Source organism: Rhyacophila brunnea, unplaced genomic scaffold, assembly GCF_057557595.1.
Source record: "Rhyacophila brunnea isolate RB1 unplaced genomic scaffold, BYU_Rbru_1.0 scaffold_3, whole genome shotgun sequence".
In the NCBI taxonomy this organism is placed as follows: Eukaryota; Metazoa; Arthropoda; class Insecta; order Trichoptera; family Rhyacophilidae; genus Rhyacophila; species Rhyacophila brunnea.
In genome coordinates this window covers 28,704,751-28,721,470 of record NW_028232965.1, presented here as the reverse complement: position 1 = coordinate 28,721,470, position 16,720 = coordinate 28,704,751, and the positions used below count along the sequence as shown (strand labels likewise).

The 16,720-nt window shown below is 32.1% G+C and overlaps 3 protein-coding genes across 3 annotated transcripts; all 3 read right to left on the bottom strand.

Annotated features, from left to right (window-relative positions):
• Positions 1-601: 601 nt before the first annotated feature.
• LOC147068184 (larval cuticle protein 65Ag1-like) lies at positions 602-934 on the bottom strand. Its single transcript, XM_085953225.1, has one exon. The coding sequence runs from the start codon at positions 932-934 to the stop codon at positions 602-604; it is 333 nt and encodes a 110-aa protein (XP_085809351.1).
• Positions 935-8,705: 7,771 nt separating this feature from the next.
• Positions 8,706-9,023, bottom strand: LOC147068183 (endocuticle structural glycoprotein SgAbd-2-like). The gene has a single exon (XM_085953398.1). It carries the CDS (start codon positions 9,003-9,005, stop codon positions 8,706-8,708), a length of 300 nt encoding a protein of 99 aa, XP_085809524.1. The 5' UTR covers positions 9,006-9,023.
• A 7,032-nt stretch (positions 9,024-16,055) lies between these two features.
• On the bottom strand, positions 16,056-16,355 carry LOC147068182 (endocuticle structural glycoprotein SgAbd-2-like). The gene has a single exon (XM_085952612.1). It carries the CDS (start codon positions 16,353-16,355, stop codon positions 16,056-16,058), a length of 300 nt encoding a protein of 99 aa, XP_085808738.1.
• Between the last annotated feature and the right edge of the window lie 365 nt (positions 16,356-16,720).

Below are 16,720 nucleotides of genomic sequence, written 5' to 3'. Positions count from 1 at the left end.
TTTCATTATTTGTTTTACTTCTAAAGTATTTTCTATTTTGATATAAAATAATTCAGTCAATAAGGAGGCACCTAGTTGTTCATGGTTTTATTAGGGTTTTTTAGATATTTTGTTATTTCTCAAAATATGACTTTTGTGCTAATAATTATGAATTTAGTAAGTAATAAGATGTTATGAAACACGGCTTCCTAAATAAACTATATCTTGATTATAAAACTACGATAAAGCAACGTATACTTACTTTCACAATGTAAAAATTAATAATAAATCTTTTTTTATAAATAATTGGTTATTATACATATTAATTATAAGTTATGTTTTTGACCATTCAAGTGTGATAAACATCCTACGAATATTGATTGCTTTATAATAATTATTGACCTAAGAATAAGGTAGTGTTTTTTTGAGATACGCCATTTCTTTTGGCATTCCCCAGTGGTTAAGCTACAACATACGGCCGTAGCCATAAATTGACAAACTATAATTGAAGTAGAAAAAGTAATAATAAATCATTTTTTTTATAAATAATTGGTATATAATTCATTTAGCTAAAATAATAGGTTCTGTACATAGTTGGTCCGTTCAGTTCGTTTGTGAATATTTAAGCGACGACAGACTTGGGTAAATGTTCTCCCTCAGCCCTGAATCCTTTGTCGTCAGCGACCCACTTGGTGCGGTAGACCTGTCCATTGGGAGCGGTGAAGGTGTATTCGCCTTCCTTGACGAGAGCGTGGTCCTTTCCGTCGATGGTTGGCTTCAGGGCTCCAGTTTCGGTGAGGATGGTTCCGTCTGCGCTGACGTAACGGAGAGCGAACTGGCCGACCTCGTCGTGCTTCTCTGTGCGTTCCAACACTGGGATGAATTTGGGTGCATCTGGAGCAGCGAAGGCTCCGACGACCATCAGACAGACAACGAAGAGCTGTAAAATTTTCATAGAAGATAGTATAATACATATTATTATAAATCTTCCGTTAAAAGTGAAATATTTTGTGTGAAATAATTATAAACAAATCTATTTTTTACTAATAAGGGTTCAAATGAAAAAAATGATGATGTCAAGATATCTAAATATAATTGCAGTTTGTTTAGTATTTTTGGTGAAAATATTTTATTTTTTGAATTAACTTAGAATTCAATACAAGAAGCAATTAAAGTGCTAAAGCGTTAAAGTGCTGTATTAATGATTGTATAACAAAAGTAATAACATCATTATAATGCGGTTATCATATACGTGAAATAGCATTTTAACTTGAATAATTCTCAACCGTTTAATTTTAAACACATAATACTTACGAATTGCATTTTGAAAAAGATGGTGCTGATACGTTATAAGTAAACGTGAGAACTGTGAATAAATATAATTAATTTTGCGTATTTATACTATAGATAAGCAATCATTTATTTTTCTGTGCCTACATATTACATTTCCGTAGTAATTAGTCATTAATTAAGCCTGCCGGCCAATGGGCATGAGTGAGGTTTAAACAACTATAGTCCACATTAAAAGTAAGTACCCATTTTATCTTCATTATTCCAATACTTTCCAAAGTGTGTTACACCGATTACTCTTGGTCGTAAACCAAACTATTCCAGGTATATGCGATTGAGTGTATTTTATATATATTTTTCCTCTGTAGCTCGAGCTATATTCATTTTGAATGTGTTTCAAATATTACCCTACTTTTTTCAATTATTTTCCCTAATTTGGATAAGCCAGTTAGATCCTATAAAGGTATGCCTATTTGGCATTTGGAAAGGACTGAATTATTGTTAAAAAAGCTCAACACTATATTGATGTGTTTTTTTCTCCATCACTACATGTGTAGTTTAGTATCTACTTCAATTTACACGGCAGTCTAGAATTGATTTTTTGCACAGATGGAGATTCAATAACAATTTATTGAATCCCAATTTATTGCCTACGTCATTATATGTTTAAAAATCAAAAAAATCTATTTTTTCTGTTTATGATACCTTCAAAGAAATCCATTCAATTTGCAAAATAGAAATACGCATGAAAAAGTTGTGTTTGCGATGATTTATTACTTATTTTCGTTAAAGCTTTATTTCACTTTATTTTACTTAGGTATTTATTATAAAACTTTAGACATCGAGAGATGATGTTTTTTTGAACTTCTTCGCTTAATTTTTTACTTATCATTCGTTACGATACTTGTAGTTCTTTTGAATTTGTGACTGAATCTAAAAAAGGTCTGGGGGCATGAAGTATTACGATACAATATTATTACATAAATACTTTTTTTCCGATAAGAATCTGCATCTATGTTCTTCATTCAATATCGTGTGATATTATACTACCATGACTGATTTTGTAACTTCCGAATTTTACTACCAAATGAAATGTATTCTGGGTTGGATGTTGGATTACATGTTTTATATGTTCAATAAATCAGCCAATACCTATTTGATGCAAAGCATATATGCACATCGTGTTGATATAGAGATCCTAATTTACAAATTGTTTTTAGCTGACAATTTTATTTGGAAAAAAACTTACTGATATTTATAAGCACAATTCCTTATTTAGCGTGTGCGTAAATATTTCTTTTCATCATAATAATACAATATATTATATTTATTATATTGAATTTATATTATGACATGTAGATTGATTGCTAATCAAGAATATTATGTGTATGTGTTGAATTGTTTCTGTTCTATAACTTATCATTTTCCAAATGTATTTATTTGTACACTATTGTTAGGCCATTGGTTGTTAAGATCAACTTTTATTCATAATATTATATATTAATAACTTATTTTTTATTAAAATATTTTTTAATCAATAAAATAATACTCAACATTTGAGAAAATAGCATTCATTATTGAACATACATAATTTTGAATACGTCAGAAACGCATCTTTTAAAAAATAAAGATATTGGTCCCCTTTTTAATAAGTATGTTTCTGATGTATTCGAAATTATATATTATCTCATATGTAATTAAATTAGTCTATATTAATTCAATTCATCGAAACATTAATAATAACTATCAAGAAACACCCTTGCAATATGTGTAAATAAACAAGGAAATTCTTATTTTGTAATAAATTCTATAAGACATAGAAAATACCATAATAATATAAAATTATTACCGTTAAAAGTATATTTTTCGTGTCATTTTCCTTTTCCGATTTCATTAATTTATAGGTTGTAATTACCTCTAGTATTATTTTAGTGTTCTTTCTGATAGCTGTACCAATTGTTTTTAAAATAGCTTTTTTTTAAAGCTCTTCGTTTTCGAATGATTTTTAATGGCAAAAAAATGAATAGGTAAATTAAAAATAATTGTTGAAATAACTTAGGTAAATTAACAATTTAATTGGTTACCGAGATACCAAAGATTTCATAACAAACATTTTCTTGTTTTCTTATTGCAAAGAATAGCGGAAAAGTTACATTATAATTTTCATAAACTATTTTCAATGTCTCATAACACCATTGCATGCCTAATAGAAATCATATCGCACCGTGAGTGTAAAACCAAGACAAGTGAATATTTTTCAATTTCGAGATTAAATGCAAAACAACTGCAAAATTCATGAACTTGATTATGTAAAAGTGAAGTAACTGAAAGAACATGCAATATAATGTAGATATAAACCAAATGTTATGGTTTTTTTTATAAACTCTATTTGTCCTAACAAAACGAAGACTTCAAACCCTAATATCTCCTAAATATGTATTTTGCACATACCTTGGTTTTACACTCACTGTGCGATATTTTTTCATTGATTTTGACTAACTTTTCATTGACTTCCAAATCTATACAGTATCAACGAAAATACAGATGTTCTATGTAGGCACTGTTAGTGAAGTGTGCACAAATTTAAACGAATATGTGCTGAAGGAGTTCGGGTGATAATATAAAAAAAACAACATTATGGAAAAAAATCTTATAGGCTGGACGATACATTGTCAATTTGATTCAATAAATAAAGTTTGAAACTGCTGAGTAAAAAAAAGTGTTTCTCAACGATAAATATAATAATAATTATTGTCTTCATTGAGCTAGCAAGAACTGAATAGTAAATTACAGACTCATGGATATTATATTCCTTCTTCTTCCTGGCACTACAACCCTATGTGGATCCTCCATTTGCCTCCATGAAGGTCTGTTCAAAGAGGCTTCCATCCAGTTTAGTTTATATAATATGTGTGTGTACGATGTATACGATGGCCGCGTGGCTTAAGCGTCGGCCTATAGCGTCGTGAGTCTCAGGTTCGAATCCTGAGTCTGGAAAATATACATATTGTTTTTTAAATTGTGTGTGAATCATACCAGGAACCTTATAGGTTGAGAAAATGGCTGACATCCATTTCTCGTAAAAATAACATCTGTTAATACAAACCTCCACTCCGTGGAGGCCCATGTGGACTTATTAGGATCGAACATGATCAAAAAAAATATGTATGTATGTGTATGTACCCACGACCGACGAGTATTGTTTGGATCTACTAGAGCAGGGTTTCCCAACTATGTTCCGCAGAACCTGAATGGGTGTGTCGCGACAATTTGGAAAGGTTTCATACACTTTTCCAATATTTTCTGAAAACTAGTAAGGCCGATTCCTGAGTTTGGAATCCATTTTCCGTGATAGCTAAACCAGTAGGCTTAAGCGCAAGTGACTATGAAAATCTTATTGATTTAATTAGTGACTCTGATTTGAAGATCAGCCTTTAAATGATTTCTGCGCGAGTTTGTCAGAAGAGTACCCCAATTTTTCAAAGCAAGCTACGAGGGTGGGTCAATAATTCCTTAGAAAAAAGCATTAACGCTTTCGCTGCTGAATAGATAATGAGATTTTAATTGCCCCCTTTAAAATGCACGTTAATTACATCGATCGGCCGCCTGGTCATTACGCACCGTGTGCGTCTTCCGCGTCCAAAGTATTAAAACAGTTTTTATTTTTGTATTTTTTTTTATTTCTCAACATAATCTCCTTGGAGCTCAATACACTTGGTTAGACGTTTCTCAATTTTTTTTAAACCGTCAGAAAAATAAGTTTTCGGAAGGTCCTCAAAATAAGCATTTGTCCGATCGATGACTTCTTCATTTGAAAAAAAACGTTGTCCACTTAGCCATTTTTTTAAGTTTGGGAAAAGGAAAAAGTCACTGGGGGCTAAATCTGGCGAATACGGTGGGTGGTCGACCAATTCGAACTTCAATTCTTCAATTTTAGCCATTGATCGTAAACATGTGTGAACACGGGCATTGTCCTGATGAAAGAGGATTTTTTTCCTGTTTAAATGAGGCCGTTTTTCTTCAATTTTGTTTTTTAGCTGGTCCAATAAAAATGCATAATAATCCCCTGTTATTGTTTTTCCTTTTTCCAAATAGTCAACGAAAATAATTTCACGTGCATCCCAAAATACAGTAGCCATAACCTTACCAGCTGATTTTACGGTTTTCGCCTTCTTTGGACATGGTTTGCCTTCGCAATCCACTGCTTTGACTGTTCTTTCGTCTCGGGAGTATAGTGGTGTATCTATGTTTCATCTACAGTCACAAAGCGACGAAAAAATTCATCCGGATTGCGTTGCATGAGCGACAACAGGGCTTTAGAGGCCACCACCCTATTGCGTTTATTGTCGACTGTGAGCAAACGCGGCACCCATCTTGCAGAAATATTTTTCATGCCCAATTTGTCATGTTAAATAGAAATGACGCTACCTTTTGAGATCCCTGTAACCTCAATTATCTCACTCAACTTTAATCTTCGGTCAGTTAACACCATATCGTGGATTTTATTGATCATTTCTGGTGTAGTCACCTCTACAGGACGTCCTGAGCGTGGTTCATCCTTTGTTGATGTACGACCACGTTTAAATTCATTTAACCAGTTATAAATAGTTGCAAGTGAAGGAACAGATATGCCGTGAACTAAATCCAACTCATTTTTTATTTCCTTTGCTGTTAACCCTTTTATATTAAAATGTTTAATAACAGCTCTAAACTCAATTTTCTCCATTTTCCATTTTTCTATTTTCCACAAGCAAATTTTTTTTTTAAATGTACGAGAAACACACAACAACCCGACCGATCTGATTGAAACTTCGCAGCATACTGAATCGGTAGTGCCGCTTCATGAAAACAAACCGCTTATAGTACAATTCGCGCCACCTGTCGGCTTTTCTAAGGACTTATTGACCCACCCTCGTATTATTGTTTTCATGGCCCCCACAAGGGAGAGTTGACAGGGCTTTAGCCTGGGGGTATGGGCTCTGGGTGGGCCCGGCGTGGCGGGTTTATCAGATAAGTAAGATAAACACACGCCACAAATTTGCTTTAATAATTTAAAAAAAAGTCGCTTCATGACTATTAACATTTGTTAATTTGAAATTATATAATTGAACGATGTAATTTTTGATTATTGCGTATTGATACTCGACAACTTCATGATGAAAGTCGATGTATTAAAAATAGAAAAAAACAGATAATAATACACTGAATAAGGTCCTTAATTTGAGCTTTAACAAAATTTGAAAAATGTTAATATGATGTGCCACACTGCCTTTAACATTAGAGATAGGTAGGGGGCCCGTCAAAGATCCTAGCCTGAGGGCCCGCTTCAAGACCATGATTGTTTTACTTTCGTTTTCTACTACCTATTTATCCGAAGCGGGATTTTCTATTTATATGCTGCAACGAAGTCAAAGTGCAGGAATAGGCTCGACGCTACACCAGATATTAGAATGCAACTTACCGATATTGTGCCTTATACCTATCAAGAAGATAATCAATTCAAGGACTCAAAATTATCAAAGTCATTACCTAAGTGCTTTATTTATTCATATTTTTATGTTTATATTATATTATAGTTGTATATTTAAAAATATGTAATTTACTAAATAAATAATGTGTTTTATAACATTTTTTTTTAATTTTAACTAGTTGGAATCAATCTAAAAAATAAGCTAAGTGTTCTGTTAAAATTTCCGGGTTTGCGAAGTGTTCCATTGCAGAAAAGGTTTGGGAAACCCTGTACTAGAGCATGGATCTAAAAGTAACTAAGAAATATTTTTCGTAATAAATATATATATTAAGGGGGGACATGATCAGCGTAGGTCAAGATGGAGCTTTTGTTCTATTTTCAAAGCATGATCCTGGACATACCTTAAACCTTGTAGATAATCTATTTATAGAATTTTGAAGTCTTATTATCCGCTTTCTTTATTTTAAACATTTAATGACTGTGTAAAATATTTATTACATAAAATAGTATTCTTTTAAACCTCTCGCTCTAATGTTTTAGAATATAGTCATATTTCAGTACATAAATGTGCAGTGGTGTTAAATTTTTTTACATTTATTAATTTTTAAACACATTTATAAAACCATCAGTGTAATTTATATTGACATTATTATAGTGAAATATTTACGATAAAAATTATATTGATAATCTCTGTGATCCCAAATTTGACATGAATTGGGCATTTTATTATTCAAAAAATGGGCAAGATTAACACATTTGAAGATAATTCTAAAGAAACTAGATGAATTTAACTAGATACTAGATGAATTGAATGAAACTAATTGAACCGAATTGAGGTCACCATGGAAAAAATCAAAGAAACAATGTTCGATATTGTAATGGAAGATTGCCAAGTGAATGTGCGCAAAAAACTTAGTCTTTAAGCATCTCACGTGAATGGATAATATTATTATACTTCACGAAAAATGATATATGAAAAAGCTGTCAGCGCGGTGGGTGGCATAATTGTTGAATATCGAACAACTTTTTTTTGTAAATCGTCCGCGAGCAGGTATGTCAAATTAGCCTAAAAAAGCTGACAAAAAACAGACAAAAGTGAGATACTTATAGCATTTTTGAATTCTGGCATGTGGCATTAAACGTACCATTTTTCGACAAGAGTTTCAGTTAAAAAGTTTTTTTAATTAATGAATTTATAAAGTATGTGGTTATGCGCACAATTAATAATTATTGTTTATATAATATATAAAAACATAAATATACCTATACAATACACAATAAATAAATATCCTGACCTACATTTTTTTACTAATAGAACTACTTTAACAACATTTTATTGTCTTTAGTTAGTTTTTCCATAAACACGTGAAAAATTCCCATATTTATTCATCCGAATATTTTATTTCACTTTCAATTATTTGAATCACTCTCAATGGACTTTTTTCCTTAGGATTTCATTTTCAACAAATCTAATATTTTTTCTGCCAAAATGAGTTATTGTTTTACCCCATCTGGCATATATTTTTCGATGAGAGTTGGCATTATTATCCAATGACCGTAGTTTGAGTACCTCTGGGCTAGACGAATCACTTTTTAGAGTATCGACAAAATAGATTTTCAGATAAAGATGAAGTGAGGGAAATCGGATACGATAGAGAGCTCAAACTAAATAAACTCGAAACATATACAGTCTAAACTATGTTTGCCTCTCAAACAAGATTTTCTCACCACCACAAATGCAATAAAAGTAGATACTTTCATTTTCAGTACTTCTTGTGAATTTTATATTACCATGTTCCTTAATCACACTTCATTAAATTATAAAATCATATTAAACTGTAGAATTGTAAATTGAAAAATAAATAAAACATCAATTTTGAATTATATTAATAATATGTATATAATTTATTTAGCTAAAATAATAGGTTCTGTACATGGTTGTTCGGTTAAGTTCATTGGTGAATATTTAAGCGACGACAGACTTGGGTAAATGTTCTCCCTCAGCCCTGAATCCTTTGTCGTCAGCGACCCACTTGGTGCGGTAGACCTGTCCATTGGGAGCGGTGAAGGTGTATTCGCCTTCCTTGACGAGAGCGTGGTCCTTTCCGTCGATGGTTGGCTTCAGGGCTCCAGTTTCGGTGAGGATGGTTCCGTCTGCGCTGACGTAACGGAGAGCGAACTGGCCGACCTCGTCGTGCTTCTCTGTGCGTTCCAACACTGGGATGTATTTGGGTGCATCTGGAGCAGCGAAGGCTCCGACGACCATGAAGCAGACAACGAAGAGCTGTAAACAATATTGGAAGTCATTATGAATAATAAATATTTTTTTAACCAACTAATTAATCTAACGATTTAACTAAAACTAATACATATTACACATAAATATGAGAAAAAATCAGATATAATAGGGCATACATTATGACAATTACAAAACTATAATTATTATAGGTTTCAAATAATGGTACTTAAGTCAATCATTTCATTATATAATTATATTGTATATTCATAATAAAAAATAATCGCTAGGTACAAATTAAAAATTTAAACAGAAATAATATTTTGAAGCAAGGACTTACAAGGAAACTTTAAGTTGTTGATAAACGTAATAAAATATTAGTGGTACTGTTAAGCTTTTGCTGATAAATTACTGGAGAGGAACAGCGAAAGACCAAGTATCATACTGGTGGAGAATTAAGAAGACCAAGGCTCTAAGAAGACGAAGTAATACAATCGAAGTAAGAAAAATCAATACTCTTCAACCCATATAACTACATAGTAATATTAAAATTATACAATTATTATTCAATAATAAAATACTTACGAATTGCATTTTGAATGAGATGGTAGTGATACGTTAGAAGTAAACGTGTTAACTGTGAATAAATATAATTATTTTGCGTATTTATACTTTAAACAATCATCAGGTTTTATGTACTTATGAAATTTCCGTAGTAATTAACAATTAATTATCACTTACGGCTGTGGAATACAAAATTCTGGTTTATTTTAGACAAATACATTTTTAACACATTAATAATAATTGTTGTAATAATAATTAGCCCCCGGATTATCGTCATCAACTGCTCAAACTAATTTGGAATTTACAGCATTGGACTAGTTATTCAAAATATGTTGAGTGAAATTCTAGGCTGTATCAAATATAGTATATCCCGATTTATCGGCTGATATTTACCTTTATACACGGCGTTGATGTCCATAATAATGTCTCCCCGAACCCCATCCCCCTAAAAAGAATTTTATAGCTAGAAACCGACCCTCCTTTACACATTCCGTTATCCTATATCCAAGCAACAAATTCTAGAGACCATTGTAACACAACCCGTGGCCCACCAAGCCTTTTACTGTGAACCACCGTATAAATGAAATATGCGAAAAATAATTATTACCTACCTATCTACTATAATTTGAGTGAAAATGTAGTAAAAATGCTTATTCTTCTTTTCTTATGCCATTATCTCTATGTGTTGTCAGAAACTATCAGGATGATCTTTGCTTGAACGTTTACCGCTCGGAACATTTCGGTGGAGCTGCACTCGTGCCAACCAATTTGTTTTTAGGCATGAAATGCAACGTCTTACTCTGCTACGTATACCGTTGTTCTTTTCCTGGATAATGAATTAATACACGTGCAAACATGTATTATCATGAATCAAAAAAGTTCCAAAGCTTCTGAATTTTCACGCGACAGTTAGATTTGTTCGATATCTGCGCCTGCGCAGTAGAACGATAGTGGCGAACCTGCCGGTAAAAAAAACAAACTATACCGTGCAGAGACTCATTTTGAGGTTAACCTATTTTCACTATCTATCAAATAGTACCATAAAATGACATCCTCTCGTCTCGCTTACTCTTGAAGAATGAGATTGGCGAGACAGTCCGCACTTTTACGTGTATCGCGATAATTTAAAATGCACACACTATTGCTGCAAGTAAATCCATGCACATGTACAGGTGCTATTAGTTTTGACAGTCATTTGTTTTCTTGTCTTTGAGGGTATTAATATTAGTCACCCTGTCAGACCTAGGAATTTGGAGAATACCGCCACATCTCACTGATATTTAGAAGACATAGTGATGAAACATACAAATTTCCAGGTCTAAATTGAAATCTTTATTGCTAAGGGGCACCTCATCATTGTATGCAATGTGTGCTGAAAGCAAGGGCAAAAAAAACACGTGTCTTTAATAAATAAATAAGATGTTTTTTGAAAACTATTTCTAATTTAGGGTGACATATTTTTCGAACACAGTATACAGCTATCAGAATCAGTGCCAATATAGCCTGCAAATAATTAGAAAATGGATACATTACACATTCTGATAAAATGGTTGTTTACCACAGTGTCAGGCTATCACTATACCAGAGATTTTCAACTAACTGTGTTGCGGCATAAAGTTCCAAGAAGAGTATGTTGTAGAAAAGCTACAAGAGTTTGGGAAAGGGTTTAACATGTAAATTAAATAACTTATCGACAAAATCAAAAAAATCTTTTCTACTTAATTTGACAAAATTGATATATAAAAACATGGATATTTTTTTCAGCTGGAGTAAAAGATTCTTTACTTATCCAAGTACGAACCATATAATAACCGTTCCAGAAATAAGATGAACTGATGGGAAATACCTACAATCGATTGAAACTGAAGACTTATTGTCATCCTCTAACTAATCTTTGAAGCATTTATTCATTTATCTCCACAGTGAAGAGGATCATATCATTTTTTAGAAACAAAACCACAGTCACCAACACATAATCCAATAGACCACAAGCCATTTTAGTCAGCTAGATGTATAGCAGAAAGTCCCCTGGGATAGGTATTTAAGACGACGGTCTCAACAACATCTGCAGTGATGTTTCTCCGCACTCACATAACGATGACTTATTATCGGAGCATAATACAAGCATAAATGTCACGCTAATTATGTCAGTCCAGCGATACGTCCCGTATCTCTTTCCATTCCAGACCTGCAACTCACAAGTCAGTCTTATACCATTGCTGCTGAGTGAGGTAGGGTCAGTTTCGATGACAAAAGCCTTACGGCTATCTTACAAAGGCGCGAAGTATCGCAATATCATGTAGAGTCCGTACAAAACCCGCATCTTTGGTCCCTACGCCGACAACCTCACTTGAATTCTCGTAATATTTACTTTGGAAACTACAAAATTTACTCTCTACACGTTCCTACAAAAGTCGAGTATTTGAGAGAAACTGAAGAAGTCAACATTATAATCGCTACAAATCTCTTAGAAAGAATTATAATATAATTACAAATAGTCGTTTAAAACTGCATTATTTTATCAGGATATTATATATTATACATAATATGTAAGGATGACTTATCTTCAAGAAAAGCTGCAGGCAGGCCAGGTACAGAGCGTACGTTCATAAATTGGGGAAGGACTTGAAGGTGTCCATGTCAACTTACTACACATACTACTTCGGAAAAAGAAAATTAAAATGTCATAAAACACTGTCGTCATATTTTCATTTCTTACTATTTTTAAAACGTTGTTTATACGTATTTTAAACATAAATCATGTCGTTGGTATTACTTTATTTCGACATAAATAGTTTTTTTTTAATAAAACCTTAAAGAATGCTAATTTATGAACTTCCAAGTACAGTATCAATAGGCTCTCGTTTTTGGTGATACAATCTATTTAAAGAAATTGGTGATGTGCCTTGACAATTTTAGAGACGTACCTATTCAATACGCGCATGTAAAGAGGAGGGTTAAGTTAATACCTCAGAGTTGGGATACTTGTTAAACCCCTTGCTCTGACATTTAAATTCAAATATCTATATACCTAATATTCTAAACTATAGCGTTTAAATTGAGAGTTACAACATATTTTTTAAATATTTCAACAGAATCATTTCAAATATTGTAGAAGACGTGTAGATATGAAAAATAAATTCATGGCTCCAAGAAATATTTTTTCATAAAACGCGTATTTTTATACCTAGCATTAAGTTTAAACTAATATCATTATAAATTAAATCATTTTGGGAATATAGTTTTTAAACATTTAATTACAATTCTCGAAACTTGTAGGTGCTAACGGAAGAATGAAATAACAATACGTATCATAATATTTAGAAACGGCTTAGTAACTAATGTATATTGCATGATCTTTGTCTGCAACAACTATATAAAGAGCAGGCAAGTTAACGCTTGAACCCTGAGTATTCATATTTTATTTATAACTGGAACCTAGTTTTAGAATTCCGAGAACCAAAAACCGGAATTGAAAGTTTATTCAGTTGGGACTCCAACGGTTTCAAATGCTCTTTAAACTATACTTTACAGTAGGTTCCATTTAGATCGCCAATCGTAAAAACAGAGATTTGGGTAGGTTATTTCAGACCCAAATACATAAAGAAGGTGGACATGCGAGTATATCCGTCATGAAATATCTTAGTATATAAGTACCTATATTACATTTCGTATCTAGATGATTTAGGAATGAAGTATTGTTTAAAAAATATAATATATGTGTAACTACTTTCTTATGTGTATTTACTAGTCACTGTTTTTATTTTAATTAATAAAATAAAAACTATGCCAAAATTTAAAAAAAAAAAAGTGGACCAGTGAAATCGAACGTAATGTGTAATCTCCCCCTATAGTCAGGTCGTAACACGAAACTGTAAACTACGATGGTAGTGGTAGTTACTGCTCATACTTCGAATGCAATATGGAAAACTGTTTGTGGAAAATGATAGTTGTTTGCATATTGAAATAACAATTTGAACGAAATGCGCAATCTAATCTGCAAATCTTCATTTTTATTGTGAATAGGTTTCCGCATTGAATCCGAAGATAATCAATAACTAGCACTTCAATTCTATGGCTTGCATATTATAAACTACCTTGCTCTGACCCAATGTCTGCCAAACTATGTGCCGTGACACAGTAAAGTGCAGCAAAAGATTCCAGGTATGCCACGAAAGAGGAAGTTTATGAATCTATGAAATGATACATTGATCACGTCACGCAAACCTACAGTATGCTCTCGCCATGGACGATCGGTGCTCAATGTTGTTTTAGTTGGTTTTTTAAATATTATCAAATCAAAATCTTCCAAAATGTATCAGAACCACATTAACAAGAGGTACCTCAGACGTATCATGACATACCACCAACTTCACAATTTAAGGTTAAAAACCTATCATGTGCACAAAATCGAGAGTATTTGTTTAGCTATAGTTGTCAGGATTTTGGTTCGAATTCAATATTTTCAATTAGCTACACTTAAGCCATTAAATCACTGTTGCCTTTTAGATCTTTATATTTTTATGTGAAGTAGGCTTCTTAGAGCTCATGGAATGAAAAAAGAGAACAATAGGTACAGATGGACAAGGAGTTACGTGTTTTTATAACGTTTTTATTAGCTCGTATTCTTATTTTTCCGGTAGTTGTTTGTCCGTTACAAATGTATTTTTAGATTTTTAACTAACTTTCCGACTAGCTAGACATTTGAAACTTTTAGAATATATCAGAACACGATGCCAATGCATTTTTTAATATTTTTAGCTATCTTTAAGTAGAATTGAATTCATTTTTAGTTAATTCTGTTCTGTATGTAAAGTTATTTCGGAAGAAATCCATAATCCAATCCACTATTATTGGTTGCTAGGGGCTGGGGTCCTAGCAACTAAATTATTAATATATACGTGCGTTACTGTGAAAATAAAAATGACATTTCAGTATTATTTATATCAAGTACAATTTTTTATGATCGTTTAAGCTAGCAAGTCAAGTTTATATGATTCAACAGAAAATTTAAAAATGTTGTACATAAAAAGTTCTTTTTATGTTATAATTATTTTATCTAATTTATAGCCGTGTCTTGACATATATATTTTTTCAATTGCATCCTTCTCACTAATTAAATCATATATATTACCTACCAATATGATTCGTCTTATATGTTGATAAATTAATATTATTTTATTGATACCTATACTATACTAAACTTATTTATTCAAATTGATAAAGTATACTTATTAGTTTTGGGGGGGATTTGTATATGGTGTGTCCCAAAAAAATCTTCTTACCCATTGTGCCGTAACGTTAAAAATTTTGGAAACACTGAGTAACCTACTAAAATAATTCTCATGGCTCTATGCTGAAGATTACCTAAACGTGTCACAAAGACTTATTGAATATCTCAAATATTAAACACCTAAATCTAATATTAATAATATTATAAATAGCAAAATTATAGGTACTACTGTAAAACTCCATCGTACTTTTTAAACGGCGTTAGAGAAAATACGGCAGCGTCTCAATTGTTTCAAATACACTTTAAAGTTGGTCTATGATTATTTGTTTTAAGTACTTCTAAAGTATTTTCTATTTTTAGATATATAATATAACAATATAATTCAGTGAATAAGGAGGCACCTAGTTATCCATGGTTTTATTAGGGTTTTATAGATATTTTGATATTTTTCAAAATATGACTTTTGTGTTAATAATTACGAATTTAAGATGTTATGAAACACGACTTCCTAAATATACTATATCTTGATTATTAAAGGGGGACATGCTCGGCGAAGGTCAAAATGGAGCTTTTATTGCATTTTAAAACCATGATCCTGGACATTTCTTAAACGTTGTAGATAATCTATTTATATAATTTTGAAGCCTCATTATCCTTTATATTTATTTTAAACATTTGATGACTGCATAAAGTATTTTATTACATAAAATAGTATTCTTTTAAACCTCTCGCTCCAATGTTTTAGAATATAGTCATATTTCGGTACATGAATGTGCAGTGGTGTTAAATTTTTTTACATTTATTAGTTTTTAAACGCATTAATAAAACTATAAGTATAATTTATGACGAGATAATTTTAGTAAAATATTTACGATAAAAAATTATATTGATAATCTCTGTGATCCCAAATTTGACAAGAATTAGGCATTTTATTATTCAAAAAAACGGCAAGAATAACACATTTAAAGATAATTCTAAACATATTAATTATAAGTTATGTTTTTGAACATTCAAGTGTGATAAACATCCTACGAATATTGATTGCTTTATAATAATTATTGACCTAAGAATAAGGTAGTGTTTTTTTGAGATACGCCATTTCTTTTGGCATTCCCCAGTGGTTAAGCTACAACATACGGCCGTAGCCATAAATTGACAAACTATAATTGAAGTAGAAAAAGTAATAATAAATCATTTTTTTTATAAATAATTGGTATATAATTTATTTAGCTAAAATAATAGGTTCTGTACATGGTTGTTCCGTTAAGTTCATTGGTGAATATTTAAGCGACGACAGACTTGGGTAAATGTTCTCCCTCAGCCCTGAATCCTTTGTCATCAGCGACCCACTTGGTGCGGTAGACCTGTCCATTGGGAGCGGTGAAGGTGTATTCGCCTTCCTTGACGAGAGCGTGGTCCTTTCCGTCGATGGTTGGCTTCAGGGCTCCAGTTTCGGTGAGGATGGTTCCGTCTCCACTGACGTAACGGAGAGCGAACTGGCCGACCTCGTCGTGCTTCTCCGTGCGTTCCAACACCGGGATGAATCTGGGTGCATCTGGAGCAGCGAAGGCTCCGACGACCATCAGGCAGACAACGAAGAGCTGTAAAATATTTCAACAGAAAAATCAGCAATAGTTTGATAAAAACCGTCATGAATATCTTGAAACTATTATTGTTGATGGGTTAATGGTGAATAATTGTATCAATATTTTTTTAACAGTTTGCACTGAAGGGAATGAACTCGAAAATGGTTTTTAAAATATTAATTATTTAGCAAAGCCAATTTAATTTACGGTGGAATAACCTATATAAAATGTATATTATATTGTATTTAGTGTAAATTAAATGTATGCTGATAGGTTAATGGTGAGTAATTGTATGAATAATTATTATTCTAATAATTTGAACTGAGAGGAATTAATCAAAAAAAAAGGTTTTTTAACTATCA

Bases quoted from the DNA above. Each gene is read 5' to 3' on its own strand.
- LOC147068184 (XM_085953225.1), bottom strand. From the start codon at position 934: ATGAAAATTTTACAGCTCTTCGTTGTCTGTCTGATGGTCGTCGGAGCC.
- LOC147068183 (XM_085953398.1), bottom strand. From the start codon at position 9,005: ATGGTCGTCGGAGCCTTCGCTGCTCCAGATGCACCCAAATACATCCCA.
- LOC147068182 (XM_085952612.1), bottom strand. From the start codon at position 16,355: ATGGTCGTCGGAGCCTTCGCTGCTCCAGATGCACCCAGATTCATCCCG.